The sequence below is a fragment of the Mytilus galloprovincialis genome, chromosome 12, assembly GCF_965363235.1.
Source record: "Mytilus galloprovincialis chromosome 12, xbMytGall1.hap1.1, whole genome shotgun sequence".
Lineage (NCBI taxonomy): Eukaryota > Metazoa > Mollusca > Bivalvia > Mytilida > Mytilidae > Mytilus > Mytilus galloprovincialis.
Genome location: NC_134849.1, coordinates 54,150,332 through 54,176,102, shown reverse-complemented (window position 1 = coordinate 54,176,102; position 25,771 = coordinate 54,150,332). Strand labels below are relative to the sequence as shown.

General features: G+C 31.0%; 1 protein-coding gene across 1 annotated transcript; it reads left to right on the top strand.

Annotated features, from left to right (window-relative positions):
• Positions 1 to 599: 599 nt before the first annotated feature.
• LOC143055510 (uncharacterized) lies at positions 600 to 1,970 on the top strand. The gene is made up of 2 exons (XM_076228671.1): positions 600 to 742; positions 1,082 to 1,970. Exon 2 carries the CDS (start codon positions 1,083 to 1,085, stop codon positions 1,668 to 1,670), a length of 588 nt encoding a protein of 195 aa, XP_076084786.1. The 5' UTR covers positions 600 to 742; position 1,082; the 3' UTR covers positions 1,671 to 1,970.
• The last annotated feature ends 23,801 nt before the right edge of the window (positions 1,971 to 25,771 follow it).

The following is a 25,771-nucleotide window of genomic DNA, read 5'->3' as shown; positions in this document are numbered from 1 at the left end:
GTAAACATTTGCACATTTTACACAGTTAGTGTGCATTGTTCGTTGATTTCAAATTAAAAAAGAAAGAAGTATTATTAATAATAAATTATTATTATTATCATTATCATTTGTTAAAATTCTTTTCCTTTATGAGTTTAATATTTACGTATAGCCACGCATGCATGCATGCTAGCTTGTTTTGTTGGTGTATTTTAAAAAAAAAAAGACATGCATGTCAAAAGGCAAACACAAATATACATGTTGTCAAATACTACAAATAAACGAGACCTTGTTTAATACATACTAAATAATTTTTATTGATATCAACAAATATGTTCACTAACTATTTTAGAAAGTATAACTGAATGATTAGTCGGTGATCACATATTAAGTTCAAATTTCCAAATATGGAGAAGGGCAAGTATACGCCGTCAGTATTTATTTATTGAAAGGCATTAAATTGAATAGGATAAACAAATGAAATAAGGTAATCGTGATTTGCTGCATTGATGACAAAATCGTCAACCTCACCTCATACATAAGTAGGAATGATTGTCATTATCTGGAATGCAAGTCATGTGACGAATCACGTGACAGCTTGATATCCTATTATTGCACAGGTGTATATATATATAAAGATAAAGATTACAGTTCATTTGAATTATTTTATTGATTCATTTCGAGAGCCTCTACATCAAGTGGTAGTATAACATCATATTTGATACCTTTTTATCGTCATAGATTGAATAGTCAGATATTAAAGGTAAGTTGTTCACTTTTTTGTCAGAATTTAACAATATGCATTAATAAGTTAAGAAGTTATATTCTAGATTATAATAACTTTTTTTCCTAATTATTATTATTATTATTATTATTATTATTATTATTATTATTATTATTATTATTATCATTTCGAAAATTTATTAAGAGAATTAAACTCAATTATTTATTTGGGTGAATTTTGAAGAATAAGACTTTCTACGCGTGCCTTATGTCAACTTGGACTTAATAATTTAGTCAAAAGAAAAACATTAAGTAATGATAAAAAATGAAATGAAAAAAAATCATGCAATTCCATTGAACATACGTGATCCCTTTTCAGAATGTTGACGTCCACAACCACATCGCTATTATCCTTGCCAGAAATGGACACACTTGCTACCGGTCGAAGAGTTGTCATTGACTACATGACAGAAACCGAACTTACAAAAACATACAACATGATTCAAGAAGCGGCAAAAAATGGCGAGGGATACGGTATTGACGAATTCGATTCAGAAAAAGAGTTCCGAAAAGAAATAAAAGGCAGTCATTCTTTTGCAGTAAAATGCCCAGATAGTGGTTCTTTCTTAGCTGGTGTTATCATTGCAGTTAGTAAGTTTTATCGGGGACATGGTGCTATAGCTGATCCTTTCGTGATTGTAGAAAGATCAGAGAGAAAACAAAAATTGGGAGAATTTGCCTTGAGAAAGTCGATGGAATTTGCAAAACGATTGGGATACAAGGGAATGTATGTCGACACATTTTCAAATAATGTCGCAATGATTAAAATAATCGAAAGCATTGGTGGTTTCATACAAGTCGGATGCTTACCAGTTGGCGGGAAACTACAGAATGGACACGTGGTAGGATCTGTTATTTTCTACTGTAACTTTGTTGATGATAACAATAATGTTGTAAACGAAACTTGAGCGGATTTATTGTATGTTTGACAAAGACATACCAGCTATGGCTCTACATAAGGCGAAGAGAACATTCGACCCGGTCAGCCTCAAGTTGATACGACAAACGGGAGACAATTCAGTGCGAGGAATTATTGAATCAGTTATATGATATCATTATAAACGATAATACATTACAAAAAGTATTACAAGTATGTAACTCTTTATCGGCCTATACGGGAAAAGGTCCGTTTTTGTCTTGAAAAGATAAGAAAGATACTTATAAACAATGTAATGATGGATGTTAAGATCAATAAACATACAAATATATTGATGTATTGTTCTTATTGCTTGCATTGTGAAATGAAATCAGAATGATATATTCATGTTTTCCAATAGGCACAGGTTCGTGTTAACTTTGCAACCATTCTTTTGTCTTTTACAAAAACAATTACAACCCTTTTTTTTGTATATTACAATTAAGGAATTTGTGCATTATGAAATAAAAAGAAAGAACAAAATTAAAACCTCGGCTCTGATAGAAGAAAAAAACCCACATACGAGTAAAAAAAAAAACGTTTAAGTTGTTGATTCGTTAAGGTATAGATCTAGAAAGACGGTTGCTGTATACGGTACAGGAAATGCTTACCCTTCCGACGCACATAATTTCACTCCCGGTTTTTAGTGGAGTTCGTGTTGTTTCTTATTTATTATTGAAAACTGTTGATGTTAATGTCCTTTGGTTTTGATTGTTATTGTCTTTTGTTAGTTCGGGTGACAAAAGCTTGATGCATGAAGGCCGTACATTGACCTATAATGGTTTACTTTTTTTTAAATTGTTATTTGGATGGAAAGTTGTCTCATTGGCACTCACACCACATCTTCCTTTATCTATATATTGTAGCAAAACCTGGTTTTGAGGACTATTATTTATACAAATGAAGATATCTATTGGTTTACTTTCGTTTGGTTGCTTTATTACTTACGTATTTTCTAAAATATATTTATCATGTTTATCATGGTAAGGAATAAAAGTAATTACCGTATCGGTTTTAAACATGTTTAACAAACACGATAAACAAGCCATGGATACCATATTTTGTATGTCTTTCACTAAACTGTACATTCTGTAAGTAACTTTCTCATCGAATGACGTGTGGTACATTTTTGTATTTGTATTATAGAAAATGCATATTCTGGAGTTTATTCTACTCCCATGATTATTTGTATCATGTTTTGGTTCGTCATCTGATCTTTTCTTACTTTTAATTTTGACCTGTAAGAAACAAGTGACAATTTATGCTTTGTCCTCGATCAGCTCTCAACTCAAGTTAACACAGTCAACGTTGCAGTGGGTTAAAATCTAGAGGTTGCACTATACATGTAGATTAATTTTATTTCCCATAGGATCTCATCTTTCGCAGAAAGTAAAATTTATTTGGGAATTGCAGAAAACAAACAACTCTAAACATATAATATCTCAATAAAATGCAACAATCATGAATGTACGTGTTTCAAATGAAAAGATCACACAAAAAGGCATAGGAATACAAACGAAAAACTGCATAGTATTTTCATGGTTGTAGCATGAAAATGTAATTATGAGAATTACATGCTTCATTTTGTGTGATTATATATAAGGTTGTTGAATATTTGATTGTTGTCGCATTTGAATTATGATGCTGGAACTATCAAACGCCTTTGCGCTTTGTTCAAAATGGCTGCAGGGAATGATTTTAGAGTTCATTCGATTTCTTAGGTGTTTTTTATCACAATGATTTGTATTCACTTAGTCAATCTACGACACTAAAGTTCTTGAAGTTACTGAAGTAATTTCAAAGCCAATTATATCTAAAAAATAGATCATGTTCACTGCGACTAGAATATGAATCACTAATTGTGATTAGTGAAATGATTTACTGTCCTATAAATGCAACAGTAGTATACCGCTGTTCGAAATTAATAAATCGATTGAGAAAAAAAATCTGGATTACAAACTAAAACTGAGGGAAATGCATCAAATATAAGAGGAGAACAACAACACAACAGAAACACAACTTTAAGTTGTACAGTATTCTAAAAACTACATGTATGAAGTATTCAGAAACAGGTCAAATTATAGCTACTGTCCTTAATTTGATATGACTTAACAGTTTACTGTTACCGTTAACCTTTACATGTAGGTTTATGTAAATTCTAATGTAATATTAAAGATTTAAACCTTCCGTCATATTTCATTACATATATCTTGCAAGTTTCCGTATTAAATCATTTGAAGGACATATATGTTATGTATAGTTTTGAGTTTAAGAATATATGTAACATACATGTAAGGTGACATTCAAATATGCAAACAAGGACACTTTTAAATTCATTGTACTTAATTTTATTAAAACAAATCCTTCATATGCAAAAATGAAGAAGACATTTTCATGAATTAAGATTTATTAAACGTTCATATTGCGTGAAGCTCATTTAACTTTTACATTTGTAAAGTTAACATTGTACTTAATTTTATTAAGATGAATTCCAAACATGCAAAGGTCAATTCTTGATGTAGCTTTGTCAACTTCCGTTTTATTTTTCATCTTTATATAAGTTAACAAAAACGTCAAAATCAGGTAGAACTAATAGTGTTAAAAGATAACATCGGTATCATCTATCACTCAAATGAACAAAATCACTCAATCAATCATAAAATGATCTGACGTATTTTTAATGCAACCTTCAATCATTGAAATAACATTTTGCTGGCAAAGGATAGGCGTATTATATTTGTTTTATGAATACTTCAACGAATTGGCAATGTAGATGCTATTGTGCAATGCTATTACAATGTAGATGATATTATGCAACTAAATAACAATATATCGTCGCTGGGCTTCTAAAATGTCGTATATGACTTTTTTGGCTAAAAATACTTTTTGACACCAATGGTCTGGGCGGGAGGAAATCTTTGGTATTACAAAATAGCATACAGTTAGACCAATCAAAATGTGTGAAATAAGACATATTACAAAATTGCCAATGTCAGTTGTTTGTACAATTTGCTTCCAAAATGTTGTATGAAAACTTGAAAATCGTTGTAGAATGGCTTTGGGAAAAAAAAAATTGTAAATTTCTTTATTTCTGTGAAAATAATTTAAGTTCTTGGATAATCCAGAAATGTCAAAGTTTTTAATTCACTGCTATTTACAAAAATGTTCAAGTTCACATACGACATTTTGGAAGCATGCATTTTGCCAAATTTTTCAAAGCCTGTTTGTTAGATATTTTTTTCTTGAAAAATTTGTAATTTACAACATTTTAGAAGCCCAGCGACGATATATGATATTATAAAAAGGACATTACTAATAAATATAACAGTAGTACAATGCTGTTAAAAGGTGATAAATCGATTCAGAGAAAACAAATCCAGGTTATAAACTAAAACTGAGGGAACACATGAACTAAGAAGAAGACACATCGATCTATCACCTTTATAAATTCATAGAAGTCCCTTAATGTTTGCTTTTTTCCTTGATTTTCTTTCTCAATACATTTATCAGTTATGAACATTAGTAGACTACTGTTACATTTGTCTATACTATTTCATGAAAAATGGTAATAAGAAACGATAAGTTAATTTACATCAACCGATAGTTTGTAATATATGTTATTTTTGTGGTAAGCCATGAGTCATTTAGTAAGTCATGAAGTAGGATCTGACTTCCCTTTTGGAGTTTCCAATGTTATCCCCTGTTTTTTGGTGTGTTGCTGAGTCTTAAGTTTTCTTTGTTGTTTTTTATGTACTATTGATTGACTGTTGGTCTTTTTTTTTTCATTTATAGCCATGGTGTTGTCAGTCTAATTTCGACATCTGAGTTTGATATCACCTCTCTTTTTTGGCTCATTATCTAAATGACAGCATTATAGTTGAGACAGAACTGCCGAACTTACCAATCCACATGAGAAAGACCCCATATTCTGATGAGATTCTTGATAAACAAGAGTTTAATCCCATATTTTGATGAGATTCTTGATTAACAAGATTTCAATCCTATATTTTAGTGAGATTCTCGTTGTTCATTTTATGATTGTTTAACTAGAAATGCTATAAAACTGCACTAGCACTCACACCACAACTTACATTTATTTTTATATCGTAATTCTTCTTTATCTCTTCATTGGTCATTTAAATAATGTTTTTTGAATCACGTAAATTAACAAAATAAACACATCATCTAATGATTGCTGATGCAATGGCCTTGGACGCCATTGTCGTATTAAAATTGAGAATGGAAACGGGGAAGGTGTCAAAGAAACATCAGCCTGACCAAAGGACAAAAAAACAACCGAAGGTCACCAATGAATCTTCAACACGGCCTAAAAATTATGCGCCTGGATGCAAGCTTCAGCTGGTCGCTTTAATTCATTGTTCGTTTATATGTCCTTACCAAAAGTAAAAAATCCGGAAAATAGATCAATAACTAATCCAAGGAAGCATATTTGAAACATAATTCTAACTTAACAAGAGGTTTGCATTTGTACATTGTGTTTGTCAAACTTGTAGAGGAATTAAGGCCTTGTAGTAGTGTATCTTGAATGATGTCTACAAGTACCACCTATACATAATATTTTGAAAATAGTTTTGTGAGCTTCAAAATTCATATAGGTTCTAATTGATCATTCCATACAAAAAAGACAAAGTTTTGTACAAATTAAACCTTTTTAATATAAACAGTTATGCATAGAAACTCGTTTAGTTCAATATTGTTCCGTATATGTCATAAATTTTCCAAACATATGAAAAATAGACACGATAGAAACATTTAAAAAAGACAATAATCATTAGCACACAATATGCGAACTACAAAATTATTTAGTATGTTCAGGGGCTATTTTATTTTTAACAATGGACAAGCCTCCAATATTCTAATTTTAAATGAAGTCATGACATATACCAAGATTAAATATTTCTATTAACACCAGACGCGAGCTTCGTCTACCTATAAAAGACTCGTCAATGACGCACGAATAAACAAAAGAAAACAAAGGCTAAATAAAGTACGAAGTCGAAGAGCGTTGATGACTAAAAGTTCCTAAATGTTGTGCCAAACACAGCTAAGGTTATCTATGTATAAAAGCCTTAGTATTTAAGCGTATCTAATCTGACAGTAGTGAATCACCAATAAACAAAAATCATTTAATGTTTTTCAAAACAATATCGAATTCCAAAGTTGACAACACATTAATATATAACAATGCAGAACCACATCAAAGTCTTCTTTGGCCCTCCTTATATATATACCATTTCCCTTTTGAGCAGTTTGCATATTTTCTAAACACCCTTTCGTTAACCTTTTCTTGGTTTCAGTTATTGACGATTTCCGTGTTTGTTGAAAATGCTTTGCTTATTATTTTATAATTTCATCATTGCGTTTCCTTGGAAAGTTTTGTGGTAAAGCATTTAAAAAAATATACAAATTTAATTATGATAAACATAACAAAAAATGTTATGTAACATATCACTGTCATCATTATGTAAAAGTGTGTGAACTCTTAAAGGCGGAGGTGATAAATCAACGCTAATTTTCACTTACATCAAAAGAATTTTTTTTTAATTTTTTGGCATGTTTGATATACGGAGATGTTGTACTTAGAAAATATATTAGGGGTTAGTTTTGAGAAAGCAATGCATGATAATACTTCTCTAAAATGAAAAAAGCACAGCAGATGCACTAACGCATATAATTATGTTGATAGTATATATGTTTATGTCGTGTTAATTTGTAAAGTCTCATTAAAATCAACTTTAATTTGGATTTTTATTGCAATTTAATGAGACCGAGGTTAAAATGTTAAGTTCGAGTTTAGAATTATATAGCTATTAGATATTGTGCAAACAAAAAACTGTTAATTAAAAAAGTTTGATTGTGGATATGAAGGCATCAATAAAAGTTGAAATATGGACAATTTTTTCGAAAAGGTATTTAACACTATATTATAAAATCAATACATGTGCCAATTTATCAAACATTAATATTAATCAATCACAGACTAGATTAAAAAAAAAAAATATGCAATAAAATTGAGAATGGAAATGGGGAATGTGCCAAAGAGACAACAACCCGACCATTGAAAAAAAAAAACAACAGCAGAAGGTCACCAACAGGTCTTCAATGTAGCGAGAAATTCCCGCACCCGGAGGCGTCCTTCAGCTGGCCCCTAAAACAATTATATACTAGTTCAGTGATAATGAACGCCATACTAATTTCCAAATTGTACACAAGAAACTAAAATTAAAATAATACAAGACTAACAAAGGCCAGAGGCTCCTGACTTGGGACAGGCGCAATAATGCGGCGGGGTTAAACATGTTTGTAAGACCCCAACCCTCCCCCTATACCTCCAGCCAATGCAGAAAAGTAAACGCATAACAATACGCACATTAAAATTCAGTCCAAGAGAAGTCCGAGTCTGTTGTCAGAAGATGTAACCAAAGAAAATAAACAAAATATCAATAATACATAAATAACAACAGACTACTAGCAGTTAACTGACATGCCAGCTCCAGACTTCAATTAAACTGACTGAAAGATTATAATTTCATCATATGAACATCAGGCACAATCCTTCCCGTTAGGGGTTTAGTATCATACCATCATAACATATATGAGAAGAACATAACCCGTGTCATGCCAACAACTGGTTTTTGAATAAATGTGTTTAGTTCCGATGCAAAGACCCTATAAGTGAATCAATATTAACACCAAAATATGCAATCTTTAATGACCTGACAACAGTATCGTAACTACATCCCTTCTTAATAAGTCTATTCAAAGGTTTTGTTAGTTTTTGAGGTGAATACTGACACCTTTGTGCTTTATAAAGAATATTTCCATAAAAAAATGGATGTGAAATACCTGAACGTATAAGAAGTCTGCATGTTGAGCTATATTTACGAATGATGTCCTTATACTACACTAGCATGACGGTTCCTGTTAACTATCTTTGGATTAAACGTATAATACTAGTAACGCAGCAATAGAAAAAAGAAAGAAAAGCAACATTCAAGACCAGCATTTTGTACATGGTGTAGGAGAATAGTAAATTTAGATCTTGGAAAGGTATCTCATTATCAAATAGCTCACATATATCAACTGTTATTCTATGAACAACGTAGCATTATGTCATACGAAGGAAGGTATTTACAGAAGTTGTTAAAGTCATAAGAAACCTCAAATTAAGAAAAAAATCATGCATATGTGTTTTATAACTAAATGGATAGTTTTACATTTATTAATAAAACTTAAGTACATATACTTCTTTCTGAGGCAAATTCTTTAATTTGTCCACATTTAGAAGAAGTTTATTTGTTTTTAATTGCTTGCTTCCAGGAAGCAATTCGCCGACATATTTTCCGTATGCATAATGACCTGAGCGTAATCCTCCTCGTAAAAATCCGGCGATCGCAATACGCATGGATCTGTCATTAGAATAAACAATTATCTGATTGTACATGTTAAACACGTGCTCAATACCCATGCTTTTTGTTATTTAATTACTATAAGGTGACAATCGGTAAACTTCGGCTTTAAAACACGGCATTTAATGAGCAGCCATATTTGTTAAATCATAACAGACAGAGAGAAAAAAAATGACGATTATACGATATATTTGCGTAAAAAATCACAAAATCGTGCACAAAATTCTAAGTTTATGATAAATACATGCATTGGTTCAAGAATTGAATAAACATTATTTTTCACCACTCACTGGTTTCATATGACTTTAAATTATTGTCAAATAGTAAAACAAATTACCGACCTGCAAGGAACATTCAAAACGGAAAAGGTCTTTGTATCAACATTATGTCAGATTACAAAAACATGATGCGTATGATTTAAAAACCAGATATTTTGTGAATTAGATAGTCAGAGAGTTGGCACTCATACCACTTCTTCTTTTAATTGTGACTATTGAATTGACGGAGAAAAGTGTTCATATCTGTCGCCTTTCACGTAATATTGCTTGAATATTTTGAACTAGGAGCTAGACCTTGTCAATGAATTATGTATACTAGTAATATGCATATGCATGTGTTATACATTATACTAGTGATCATGCGATTTTTAAAACGTAATTCTTTTATTCATATTTTCCCCCGAAGCTATAAATAGAAATAGAAAACTTTTTTCTAAGTATTAGTAATACTTTGGACGCTCCAAGTTTATGTAACGATTCCGAGAAACAATGACCTGTCTGATTAACAGGTTCAAACAGTTAATAAAACAATGTATCAATCAGGTTCGAATCATGTAAACATGAAACAAAATAGATATATGAACGTAATTTTCTATGAGAAACAAATGTGGAATGTATTTGGAAAAACCAGTACTGGTTTGGAACATCTGATTGGGAAAATATATGTTTTCGAAGTATCACGTGTATCAACAATGACGCAATATCAAACCTGTGATCAGGCACTTTTTGAACCTTTATTTTTGTACTCATATTCTCCCCTGAAGCTATAGATAATAAAAGGCAACGTTTCTCTAAGTATAAGATATAGTTTGGACACTCCAAGTTTATGTTACAGTTCCGAGAGTCAATTACCTGTCTGATTAATCGGTTCAAACAGTTAATAAAACATGTATCAATCACGTTCGAATGATGTAAACAAGAACAAAAAATAGATGTCTGAACGTAATTTTCTATGAGAAACTAATGTGGAATATATTTGGAAAAACAAGAACTGGTTTGGAACATCTGATTGAGAAAATATATGTTTTCGAAGTATCACGTGTATCAACAATGACGCAATACTAAACAATTATCTGATGAAATCCAAGCAGACGTACAGTGTGAAATGAAATTAGAGTGCAGATTGTACAAACTTGTTCCCGTCATATTAGACAAAACATTAAATACTGCCTTGCACGACTCTATATACAAAACGATAGCGCCCCCTTCCTGCTCCTGTATCAATCGTTGCAATCATTGTTGAACAGATATAGGAAGATGTGGTGTGAGTGCCAATGAGACAGCTCTCCATCCAAATAACAATTTTAAAAAAGTAAACCATTAAAGGTCAATGTACGGCCTTCAACACGGAGCCTTGGCTCACACCGCACAACAAGCTATAAATGGCCCCAAAATTATTAGTGTAAAACCATTCAAACAGGAACACCAACGGTCTTATCTATATAAAATAAAAAAACGCCTTGAATAGATAGTTAATGATCCGGTTACATATTCTGAGATTTATATATTACGACGTTATATCGTTCTCTATTATTTAGTTTGATCATTCTATTATACACATATTGTTTAATTTAGTGTTTATCATGTTCAGATTTAACTTCTGTTTTGAATGTACCCTTTGCTCATCAAGTGATCGAGCTAAAACGTTCCTGTTGAGATTTTAAAGCACGTTTTAATCTACCAAACCTATTTGTGCATGCCTCCAGTCGTAAACACTGACAGCGTAAGTAAGTCATTTCGTTGTTCTACTTTTATATCTGATGTGGTTCCCTTAGTTTTAGTTTGTAAACCGGCTTTTTTTTTTATTTCGATCGATTTATGAATTTTGAACAGCGGTATAGTACTGTTGCCTTTATTTAGTCTTAGTCGTTTTATGGAATTATAGACCTTGCATCGTTCTGGGAAATCTATCTACCTTTTTAAATATACCCATTGCGATTAAAACAACGACATATTACATAGACGTCAATCCGTAAAACCTTATATCAACCTTGGTATCTACAATCTGTGTTTTTTATCTATTCATTTTATGATGGGATGTTGGTGTCTCGTAAAGAAAAAATCTACATCTTGTTTCATTTTCAAATTTGAGGTTATTTTTAAGCGTCATCGGATATCATGAAAAACTAGTAAAATGTATTTTAAGTTGTAATGAAGACAAAAGTTGAGGATTCTTATTAAAATGTATAATAAATAAGAGACAAGACGAAACGTCAACGTATAACAATCAAGCGTAGAATTTTGATTAATGTGTGAGCTCGCATCTTTTTAAGCAAATATTCTTGTTTTTGAGTTTCAACAATATTTGTAAATAAAATATTTGGATACTTCAATGAGACATCAACGTCTAACAACAAATCACAAAAATACATCTACCACATATACCATTTAATTGGCTAATGGACTTTGTTAGTATAGAACACATTTTAAAATTGTTAGCAACGGATTTCTTATATTGACCACTATTATACATATAAATAGAAACAAAGCGGCATTACACATATCAAAGGGAACAAGGCTTCAGATATGTAAAATAAGAATAATTTTAACTGGTTGTTTCTATTATAACATTTATAATGACGTAACTATAGGGAAAACGGTAGTATTTAATTTTCCCAGCACTAGGTTGGCCTTTTGTGTACCCAAGGCAGGTGAAGGAAGTCAAATTAGGAGCGCTGTGATTGGATGTAAGTGTACAATTTATTTTTTATTTATCTATTAATAACTGCAGTGTGTATATTTACAATATAAATTTTGAAACCTATTGAAATACGTTCTAGAGAATTATTCGAAAAGACTTGCAAAATTTCATAAATTTGGTGCAAAATGACTGTGGGCATGGATAACATAAACAAGCTCCGTTTGAAGTTGGTCATGATACTATTTGGCTTTAATCTTTAAAACACAATAATAAAGTACTAACACAAAATATAACTGTTTTATCCAGGTTTTTATCTTAAAAAGCGGTAAATTTAGAAAATGTTAATATTGTCGCCTATGTTAGAATAAATATTACCGTTTTCCCTATAAACAACTTCAGAGCCTGCATTTCTAAACTGCAAAATGAAACCGGTAAATACTGGTTTAAATTAATTATTGTGCAACAAATTATATAGTTATGATCTAAACCGGCAACTGGCACAGCTGGAATGTAAAACAAAATTAAATTTAAAACAAAATGGAAATAAGTACATCTCTTCATAAGTATTATTTTAAACATATCAGGATGAACTTGAATAATTAATATTCATAGTTTTCTAGTATGCTGGTTAAGTACGCAGTTGGACAGTATTTTAAATGATCAAGTGTAAAATGAAGAATTTCCCTCAATGACTTCATATGAAATACATTTCGATAATGTTGATATTGATTTGGATCCAAGTATTCTGTTTTCCTTTTTTGATTAAAGACCCTGAAATGAGACGAGAAGAGAAAAATAACGGCCTTTTTGATACAATACAATTTAAAGATTTAAATCCATTAAACCTATTTAATTAGAGGCTACTGTCTTCGGACAGGAAAACACAATATAGATATGTTAAACATGTATGCAAGGGCAACGCTCCACCTGAACCCAGACAATGTTGCCATACACAAATGTAGCACAACATACTTTATATAAGTTCATTTGATCGTTATTTTGACGTGTAACACTTTTCTTTTTCCATCACTCATGATAAAGGAGGTTAAAAATAGATATGGCTGTAAGTCAGTGAAAGAGCAAACTGACGACGAAAGCTAGATGGCAACATTCATCCTTGAAATGTAGCCAACATTTATCATATTTATTCTGAAGCTATCTTTACCAGAAAAAGTATAGTACTGAAGACAGTATTAATTTAGAGGAAAACAGAATTAAGAAAGTACCGAGAGATAATATTTATCAATTATTGACTTTTGACGAGGTCAATACGTTATCTGTGTACCTTTTTAGATTATATTGGCTGTGTCAATTAGGAGATAACTGTATTGTATTTTAACCTCCGACGGCATTAATTGGGGATTTGATGGTCACAGATTTAGTTTATTGGCGACGCGTTAGCGGAGACAGTAAACGGGTATTTGCGACCATCACATCCCCAATTGATGGCGTCGGAGCTTAAAATACAAGATCGTTATCTCTATTCTAATGAAACTGACAGAAAACAACGTTAAAACATGTATTAAAAAACTGTTATATGCCGTCTGCGTACGTTCTGCGTGCGTTCTGCTTACGTTCCATAGCATCAATTGTGAATTGATGCCATGTAGATAAGTGACGTTATTCAATCAAAATGAACGTTACACACTTTGTTGCATTAGAATATAATATAACAGGTCCATATATATTGTATTGACTGTGTAAAAAGTCCTTAATTCTTATGTATTAACCAACGAAGTACATTATTGTCAAAAATGACTGTTTATTAAAAGCTACATATTTTCTATAATGGCCCTTTTTTCTGTAATGGCCCTTTTTTTCTGTAATAGCCTTGTTTTTCTGTAATGGCCCTGTTTTTCTGTAATGGCCCTGAATTAATACCCAGTTTTTCTGTATTAAGCCCAGTTAGGGTTTTTAATAAGTTAATAAAATTAAGCTGTAAAGTGACTGTATAATACTTTTTTGTATTTTATTTAATCTAGTAACCAGCAACCAACATTAAAAAACCATATATAAAGTGATCACTTTTCAGCCTGTTCTTCAACTAATAACTTCTTTCAACTTAATATCTTGGATATTTGGTATATTTAAAGCTTTATCATGCTGAAGTATAAATTATATTTTTCAAACTAAACCGTCATTAAAAGAGTAAGAGAGTACATCAAAGTGGCAGCAACATATACACTTTTGTTCAGTTGGTTAATAAATGTATTAAGAAATGGGTGATTTTTTTAATGGCCCTGTTATATGTCCTCGGTCAGTAATAATGACCTCGGATGTCTGTAATAGCCCTCGGCGTTGCCTTGGGCCATTACAGACTTCCTCGACCATTATTAAAGACCTTGAACATATAACAGGGCCATTATAAAGACACCCATTCATTTATACTATAATAGGATATGTAAATAATGTATTAGAAAAATTGCACTTATTGTTCCTTCTATGTCTTCTTCAATTGTATCTTGATTTTGTTTTAAATGTTATTGAAAAAAATAAATATTCTTTAAACAACTGTATAGCTTGTTTGCGTAGCTTTCTTGTATTCACAGCGTCTGCATTTAGTATAAAATTCTTGGTATCTCCTTCTAATCAACTTGCAAATTTCTTTTCGCCTGTAGCGGCGCTTCCTCCATGGTTGTTATGTGCGACGTCATGCCGTCATTAATCTAACTGTGGCAACGAATTTCTTATATTGACCACCAATTTACATATAAATAGAAACAAGGCGTCGGATACATAAAAAACACTTTGTTACACGTAATCTTAATATCCAATGAAAATAGTAGAATGCTAAACAATATGTAATATATCATACTATCTATTGTATAATGTTTGATAGTTGAAATTTTTCCAAAATATGAATGTCTTTGTGTTCTTAAATATTCTATACTAATGTACCATCAGAAAATTAATAAAAATATTAAAAATGTGATTAGGTGACATAGAAAACTGTTGAGGAATCAACTAAACTTTAACACGAAAGCTGATCAAAGGAACCACCGTTAATGTTTGTATCATTTTGATATACATGATATATATAGATAATACCACTCTTGTCTTTGTAGACATATTTAAATGACAGTGCAAAGAATAAACTTACAAAATACTGAACTCTCAGGAAATTCGAAACAGAATGTCATTAAATAAATGGCAAGATCAAAAGTTTAAATGCACCAAACGATTTGAAAACAACTGTAATATTCCAGACTTTGTGCAGTACAAATGATTGTGCAGAAAACAATTAAAAAAAATTTAACACGGTCATTAAAATCAAAACAACATACGTTAAAATTGAGAATGGAGATGGAAATATATCAAAGAGACAACATCTCAACCAAAGAGCAGATAACAGCCGAATGCCACCAACGGATCCTCAACGCAGTGAGAAAATTCCGCACCCAGATTCGGTCATCAACTGACTCCTAAATAAATGTGATCTAGTGCATTGAAAACGGACATCATATTAAACTCCAAAACCTATAGATGAACTCAGATTTAAAAAAAACATACAACACTTACAAAGACCAGTGAGTCCTGACTTTGAAAAACAATCCGGCTGGGTTAAACATGTTTTCTGAGATCCCGACCATCCCCTTATATCTCTAGCCAATGTAAAATACAGAAGCACATATAAATATGCACAGTAAAACTTAATTAACAAGAAGTGCGAGTCCGATGTCAGAATAGTTAATGTTATCTATATATCATATAAAAGAAGAACAGTCTTTGTGTTACAAATAAGCAAGTCTTCGTTCGTTACAAAAGAAAAGTTCAAGATATCAAAATGAATGCATTTGGGTAAAGGTTTTCAGAATTGGGTTCATGGTATTATCCTTATTAATATGTTTAATCGAATGGTAATAACAAATAGCATTTTAAGTTCGTGTATATTCGTATCGTATACATGCAACTACCTTTGTTGAGTTTTTTATAAGCAAGTTTAACGTTGTCTGTAGTCTTGCGACCACCTTTGCCATGTTAACCCAATAATCATATTCAATTTTTTTTAAAATAACACTGTCTTGTTGTTGGGCTGTTGTTTGTGTGGTCCTTATTCATGTTAATTAAAACTTGTGACAAGTTACTGTTGTATATCTATCTATCTCGTAAAGGAACTACAATCCTATTTCGTCAAAACAATTTCTATGCGTGAAAAGTCTTTTAAACCTTTAAAACATAACGGGTTAAAATAGACATAAAAGTTACTACCATCTTCGAAGTAGAAATAGCTTATTTCATAAAATTATTACCTGTTTTATTTAATGCATACTATGCACATTTGGAAAACTATTTTCTACCTTCCTTAATCATCTTACTCAATTTCATATACTATACAAAAACTCAGCCTTTTTAAAGTAAAATGAAACAGGCTTTACTATATCACTTTAGAAAAGTATAAATTTTTACGTTTTTATTAGAGAATAAAAATAATATAATAAAATGAGAAATCTGTTTATCAAAATGACAGTAACAGTTACTGTAGCTTTGAAATTCTAAACAATTTGAAAGGTACTGTTTTCCCTAACGATTATTATGGGTCTACCTTTAAAGATGAGATAGGATTGTCTTTTCTTTGTAAATTGTTGTTTTTAATTAAATTCTTTATTTTCCAATCCCTCTTACATTTAGCTTTATGACACAGAGTTTATTTGATATATATTGACTCAATAAATGTATTTCCTATATAGAGATATTTATAGTAACAATATTCTATATTTAGTATCCTCCTAGCAGAAAGATTATTTTGTTGTTTACAAACATATTTAAATTTTGTTTACATATATTACCAGGTATGATACGATATATAGATAAACCCGAAGTATGTAGACACAAGCCCAATACTATTATTCTTAATCGGTCACCTTATTGTTTATGAACCTATGTGAATGTACTTTTATTTTGGAAACCTACAATTTATGATTCCCTTTTGTTTTTGATGAATAAGAATTCAAATACGTTAAAATCGATCAGTTGACACCCTGCCAATTTAGATTTATCAAAAAAGCAATGGGTCTTCAATACTGCCAAAACCCTTGCAACTAGAGGCGTACTTTAGCTGGCCCCTAAACAACAATGTATACTAGGTTAGTGATAATGGACGGCATACTTAACTCTGAAATATACACAAGAAATTAAAATTCAAAATCATACGAGACTAACAAAGGACGGAGGCTTCTGACTTTGGACAGGCGCAACAATTCAGCGAGGTTAAACATGTTTTTGACAACTCCACCCTTCCTTATACTTCTAGTCAATGTAGAAAAAGATAAACGCACAACAATACGCACAGTAAAATTCAGTTTAAAAAGTTTCTGAAATGTTCACTGTTCATTAACTAAAGCAAAACAAACTACATGTATATATGTATAAAATATACCAGAATAATGACTTCACCTTTATCTTGTTTATGGTTATACTTCGTATGATACTTGAATGCGCTGAACACTTTTTGTGAAACGTTACAAACCAAAAACTGGTAATTTTCCTTAAATTGGATACTTAAATCGAAATGTACGCATGTGTCTTATTTTGTTTTACTTATAAAGCAGACCAATGTATCGGAAAATAAAAGATTCTTTTCAAATTTTTCAAAATTTGTATTTTAAATAGTAAGATATCTTTAGTTAAATGTTGTAATTTTTAGTAACAAAATGCTATATTTAGTATCATCTGAACAATAAGATTAAGATTGTTTACAAACATATTTCAGCTTTGTTTATATGTATAACCCTGAATGATACGATATAAAGTTCAGACAGAAATGTATGGACACACACACCGTTCAAATACAAGATTTGTCATTAAATTGAAATAGGTCACCAAATTGATGTTAAAAATAGGTCAGAAAAGATTGATAAAATTACTTATACATTGTATTATCAAAAACCCAAATTTTAATGAATATTGACATGATTAACGTCATGTATTCTGCGAAATTATTGTACGATATCAGTCAATGTGTCCAGTTTTAAATTTTAAATTTTCAAATCATTTGCTGTTGGAAACTTTTGTCTTTGTGTGACTGTTTAATAGTGACATTTAAGGTTATATTCTTTGGGTCTACATAGTGCAGATTTTAGAATTATCTTAATTGTATGACAACATGTTAATCATGTTAAATGCATGCTTCCCTGACATTAACATCTTTTTCGTTTAGAAAATTCGTTCACGACTTTATTGACATACAAACCGACTTCCCAAAAATATTATTTACATAACATATTTGATCAGCCCCCGGTTTTGCAAAAGAAAACAAAATGTATGACAACTATTTCAAACAGGCACATAATGTTTGGAAATGCATAGATTCAAGAAATAGAAATAAAAAAAAACATCAGGTTTTTTTATGGCGCCACAGTTTCGTCATAATAAGTTCTGTTTTATGATTATGTTGAAAAACACAGAATAAATAATATATGAGAAGCTTTGTTATATTGAGATAATCTCACTAAATATTAAAGTTGTTTCTTGCATGCGCAAATAGTTTATCAATCTAAAGTTTGCATGAAATTTGATGAAAACAAGGATAATCGATAAATTTTCCAAACTATACGAATTTCGATTGTTGTCGTCATAGTGTGTTGCCATTGTTACTAGCTAAAGGTAAAATTTGTTTTTATAACTCGTAATTTAGTCTAGTAAGGATACATTGGAAAATATGTAGGATAACTTTTCAGTTTTTCGTAGTGTTTTAGCCAAATAGTTGACCCTACTCCTTTGAATACAAATAAGATGCATAACAAATGCTTATGTTGATTGATTGTTGGTTGCTTAACGTCCAGTGGCAATTATTTCATGCATATTCAGGCGATGCTTATGTTGAAGTCTTTTCACTACTTATCTTTCACAGTATCTAAAATTTGAAATAATTTGGGATACATGAAGAAAACTTAGTGAGCTAATGGTTTCTTGAGTAACAGATAGAATGGGATAAAAAAAAACAAAATAAAAAAAAGAACAAAAAAAAAACACATGTCATGTTCGATCGAATAGAATACATATTCCTTAACAAATAAACCAAAACATAATAAAAATCTTTCTTGAAATAAATGTACATTGTCTTTAACAAAACTTCATACATTTTAAAATTAAAATTAAATTTTGCATTAATACCTCTTGTGTGATGTAACACACTTCGTTCTAGTTTATGTATTGCATGTCCCTAAAAGCATTTTTCTTTTTTATAATTCTATTTTAAATGTTGCACTTATGATGGCACTTTCGATGTGGAATCCTGACCTTCATTTTCAAGACAGTCTTAATATGTTTTCTCTCGTAAGTATCATTAGTCCACAAATGAGATGATTTAAACAAAAACATGAGACATACAGCCAGCCAATTAACAATCATCAATTTTCAACTCTTAATTAATGTCAATCTTCTGTCAGATCCAGGCGACTACTCACATCAAATGAACATACTGCCATCAATCTCAATTTTGATATTACATAATTGTCTTGATTTGAAGGTATTGCGGAAGAACTGTTTACAATTCAGATGATAGCAATCAGAATAAACATGAAAAATAAATGTAATACAACATGTTACTGTAATCATTGCGTTAAAGCTAATTATGTTACGTTCAGGAGGATTTTACAGTTAATTATGATTTGTATCAAACCTTGTGTTTACAGTTGTAATGCTTCTATGTCAACAAAGAACATACATCAGACAATGCGTGACACTACATAAAAAGGGAGGTTAAGGTATAAAAAACAATTGTTTATTTATAAAATCATTTGTGTTATTATGATGATGATGATGTTGAAATATTGTCAATTTGTTTTATTAGTGTTCATTGAATATTTAAATATGGAGATGCGGTATGACAGTTCAAATGAAGTGAACGTATAATCCAATGCACGGTCATTAACTATGAGAAAGAAGAAAAATACCGTATAGTCAGGGTTTAACGAGTTCGATATGAAAATATGAAACAATTCAATAAAAAAAATAAGGATTATTGACAACACGTTTGTATATTTCCTTAACTATGATTACTTATAAGGTAATCATGGGCATGAATAATTACTGTCCTAAGTTGAATTTTCATATTATACAATAATTAATTATCTGAAAAATATATGCGGTGACTTGATTTTTTTTAAGAGAACACAACTTCAAATTAAGACAGTAATTTCAATACCATGGTAACAGTTATAGCAAAAAGGTAATAACCAAATTTGATATCACAACTTATAATAGCGAGTTATGATAATAACCAAGTGCCGTTATGGAAAGGGTAATTGATTGTGTTTCCAATATGACACCCGCTTTGGTATCTGACAAAATTACATAATGTAACAATTTTAGAAAGCCCTCAGGATTGTTTAAAAGTACAAGCCTTAACTGATATATATCCTTAATGTTTAAGCAACATGAACACCCCAAAACACCGGGGTCATCTAAGGTGCTTCGACAGGAGACATAGATCCTGCTTCACATGTGGCACCAGTCGTTTTTATATTTGTCATATCTTTTTACAGATTGTTTGCGAGTGGACACAAGTTCACTCAACGATCTCTTTGTAAATGATCAAATGGGTTTACACAAAAGCGAAAGAAAAGCGTCAAGTTATCAGAACATATTATAAACGCAGGTTTAAAATCTTAAAGGCATTATTGGTTATGTTTTCTATACATTTTGTGTTTTATTCTGAAAATTCTTTTAAACATCATTGATCATATCATATTAAGAGATAATGAGAAACACGTTGTATACGTACGGAAATCATAGCAAGCGTTTTGATTGTCGTGTGATTATGTTTAAATGTTGTGTTATAATAACCCTGTTATTTAGGTTATGTAGGACACTATGATACATTTAACATCAGATTCGTTCTATTTTGAAATACGGGCTAGACTGCTTGTCTAGAATTAGAAATTATAAAGAAACTAAGGTTTCTACTCTCTCATACAAATCTGGTCTTAAAAAAATAACAAAAATACTGAACTCCGAGGAATATTCAAAATGGTAAGTCCCTAATCAAATGGAGAAATCAAAATCGCACAGCAAACGAATGGATAACAACTGTCCTAATCCTGACTTGGTACAGGAATTTTGTTATGTATAAAATGGTGAATTGAGACTTTCAATGATTTGGATATTATTTCATGTCATTTTTTATTATTATAATTTTTTTATCTTTATCTTTTACGGTTTTTGGCTTTCTAATATTCGTCTTTGAACGTTCCTGACGAAGGTGAAACACGTTGTATACGTACCGATATCATATCAAACGTTTTGAATGTTGTGATGTTATGTGTCTATGACCCATGTTGTGTGTTAAAATAACCCTGGCATTAAGGTTAAGTACGTTATTATATATTTAACATCAGATTTACTCCTTTTTGAAATATGGGTCAGACTTTTTGTCCTCATGTTTCGTGATACCATCAGACAAACACAGAATTGTAAACAACCTAAAATTTACTTTACTATTGAACAAAAACACACAATCTGTCAAATGTTTTGACTGAACGTTTGTTAGTAACATTTATATAACAGAACGCTAGTGTGTAACATTTATTAACATGATAAAACAGAATGCTGTTTTGTAAAATAAATTAAACAGAAATCTTGTGTGTAACATTGATTAAACAGAAAACTGGTTTGTAACATTGATTAAACAGAAAACTGGTTTGTAACACTAATTAAACAGAAAACTGGTTTGTAACATCAATTGAAACTGAAAACTGGTTTGTAACATTGATTTAACAGAAAACTGATTTGTAACATTGATTAAACAATAAATTGGTTTGTTATAGTAATTAAACAGAAAACATTGATTAAACAAAAAACTGGTTTGTAACATTAACTAAGCAGAAAACTGGTTTGTACCATTAATTAAACAGACAAACAGGTTTGTAACTTTAATGAAACAGAAAACTGGTTTGTAACATTGATTAAACAGAAAACTAGTTTGTAACATTAATTAAACAGAAAACTTGATTGTAACATTAATTAAACAGACAAACAGTTTTGTAACTTTAATTAAACAGAAAACTGGTTTGTAACATTGATTAAACAGAAAACTGGTTTGTAACATTAATTAAGCAGAAGACTGGTTTGTAACATTAATTAAACAGAAAACTTGTTTGTTACATCAATTAAACTGAAAACTGGGTTGTAACATTGATAAAATAGAAAACTGGTTTGTAACATTGATTAAACAGAAAAATGGTTTGTAATAGTGATTAAACAGAAAACTGTTTTGTAACATTAACTAAACAAAAAACTGGTTTGAAGCATTAATTAAACAGACAAACAGGTTTGTAACTTTAATGAAACAGAAAACTGGTTTGTAACATTGATTAAACAGAAAACTGGATTGTAACATTAATTAAACAGACAAACAGGTTTGTAACTTTAATTAAACAGAACACTGGTTTGTAACTTTAATTAAGGCGAAGTGTACGTAATTGCACGCCTCTAGCGGAATACGGGATTAAAAACGTTCGTCGTTTGTTACGCAAGTTATCTCCCATACTCCAAGAAAGGACACACGAAAGAGAAACTACTTTCTGCGGTCTATAATGAATCCAACAAGCACGCCTGTGTTGTCTTAAACCTCGTAGAAATTATCTAAATAACTCCAATTAGAAATCACAGCATTCTGTACGTTGTTCTGTGTGCAGCCTGACTTAAAACCACTGTTTATTTTTGTTTTAGATGCGTAGGAGAAGGCATTTCGTGTTTATGATATCAACAGAAAGAAAAAAACGCCTCACAACAAAATTATAAACAAATAAACAAATAAACATGTAACAATTTTTTTTCTATTAAATAAATATCAAATTAATTAAAAAGAAACCTGAATTGACCCAACAATATCGTTTTCACAGCATTCTGTACGTTGTTCTGTGTGCAGCCTGACTTAAAAACACTGTTTTTTGTTTTTTGTTTTTGTTTTAGGCGCGTAGGAGAAGGCATTTCGTGTTTATGATATCAACAGAAAGAAAAAACGCCTCACAACAAAATTATAAACAAATAAACAAATAAACATGTAACAATTTTTCTCCTATTAATATCAAATTAATTAAAATGAAACCTGAATTGACCCAAAAAAAAGCCGTAGTCTTGAACGAAAAACACTCAACGTAAAGTTTTATAATAGGTTAGTCTATAAATAATTAATGAAAGACGTGTGAATTTAATTGTTTAATTAAAAAGACGTTGAAATGTTCGTATTTTGTGCAATTGAACATTTAAGGACATGATTTATATTCATATAAGAAATCAGACGATACCAAGAGAATAATTTGACCACTAGTGCAAAACTTACCAGTCGGAAGAACAAAGACGGAAAACAAAAAAAAACAAAACTAATTATGCCCCAAAAATTACTCAGTAACTTAAAAATTGTCTCACTCTAACATTTATCTTAAAATAAGTAAAAATTATGTCATTCAACTCCCAGTTTTCAATTTTTTCTACATGTGCAGAAAATAAACAGGTGTCTTCTATTCCGTCCGCAATTTATGGGAAAACTAAATCTAAATTTAGAACCATTATATTGAAAGTACACATGTAAGATAAAATATAACATGTCATTTCTTCTTTCACAAATTCCAATTTCGAAGAGATTTATAGCGAAATCTGTTCAAGTTTCTTTTATTGTGCCTGTGTGCATCATTTAAAATTAGAGAATGTAATTTTGAAGTATCAAGTCTCAATTCAAGATTATGAATGAATAGAATATAGAATTACGGGGGGGAGGGGGTAGGACCTTTATCGGAACTCCGGGATCGGATGATTTTAAGCTCGGGATTTCGGGATCGACCGTTTCGGGATCCGGGAATTTTATTTCCGAATTTCGGGTAGTCGCAATTTAAATATTTTTTTAATTCGGGACCTCGCCGGATTTCGTATTTTTAAGCCCGGGATTTCGGGATCTGGATCCCTCCTTCCCTCCCCCCTCTATTATGGTTAAAGAAAAGAGGTCAGGGAAGTTTTGTGATACTTGTAACTGCAATTTAATATTTAGTGGAATGAGAGGTGAAATGTGTTCAGACTATTACATTTCGATTTTTTTTTTTTAAATTTAACCAAAGTTTACTGCCAGGGGTGTTTAACGACCTCGATGATTATCCATGAGGATCTCGCACTCGGTCAGCTCTAGGTTTTCACCTAGTTCATGATCATACAAGAATTGAGAAGCCTGTGGTTTACTAGTCTTATAATATGAGACTTTGGAGTTCATATAATTTACATTCAACGTTTTTTATCGAATATTTCAAGGCTTTTTGACTATCAATGTTGACCCCCCCCCCCTTTTCCAATTGATTGGATAAAATGAATGGATTGCCGCCCCTATTTCAAACTGAAGTCCTATAAACTGACTAGTATTCGAATTTGTTAAAAGAAATAATTGGTATCTCTATTGATTCAATACCGTAATGCCGAAAAACAATCATTTGTTTCCGCGAATTTCGAACAGCTAGAAATATATTCCCGAGTTTCAATTTGAGTAACTCGAATAATTCAAGCCCTTTCCATGTCCGATTTTCTCCCACACGAGAAATGTAGCATTCGTACATCAGCTGAATAATACGACTGAATTATTCGGGTTTCAATTTGTGTAAATCCCGAATGCACATAAAAGTAAAGGTCCAGCCCGACTTTCGGAAATGGACTGTTGTGGATTTCAGATTGATTTCCAGAAATAAAAATCATACAAAAATGTTTCACGCAAATATTCGTCTTCAGACGTGTAAAGTTATTTAACGGTTACTAGCCGGTCTGGATTTTGATAAAAAGAAGCGCATGCAATGCATAAAATATATAATGTTGTGGCTCAGGGATGTGTTGAATTATAGAGATGCTTATGCGGCACAAAGATAAGATTAATTTACTCAAATGTACTAAGAATTACCACACAACTTAAATTTACTTAAATATTGATTTGTTATCCTGTGCCAGACAGATGGCTGATATTCTGAGAAGATATCTTGATGAAATGAAGTTTTATCGGAACAAAGATTTTGAAAACACGTCGCAGTGTTTAGATTTTAACAAAAATAAGGCACCAAGGTCGAAAATAGTTCTAGTTCATAATGAAGAAAATGTCAACCGTTTTCTAGCTTGGCGATCTCCGCACGCACCCGAATATAAAAGACAAATACAATACAATAGTACACAAAACGTAACATAAAGAACTAAAGACCGAACAACACGAACTCCAACAAAACGGTATATATTTCATACAAGTATAGAACTATATGAAGCGTCGTAACTGTTGCGGCGACGTCAATAACGTTGTCGTTGTTTTTTGTTTTTTTTTTTACACTCAAGATTCAACTTTAACAGGGTATAGCTTGAAAAGTAGCACGGTTGCTAAGGACTTTCTTTGCACCAATCTATTCCCCAGACATTTTAGAATCGTCTCATAAATTTAAAAAAAAATCGATTGTCTAATATAATAGAAAATCTTGGAAATGTAACAATTCCTGCCGAATTTCACGATTTTCCCTATATATCCTTTGTAATTTTGGTGTATGATGCTGTTAAATTCAACAGCTCGTATCTCAAAAACGAAAACGGTTACCCCCTTATTTTATTTTATTTTCCGATTTATTTTTACAACCAGAATCTACATGTAAAATTTAAAAAAAAAATCCATTGTCTAGTTTAATTACGTACACTTCGCCTTAAACAGAAAACTGGATTGTAACATTAATTAAACAGACAAACTGGTTTGTTACAATAATTTAACAAAAAAACTGGTTTGTAACATTGATTAAAC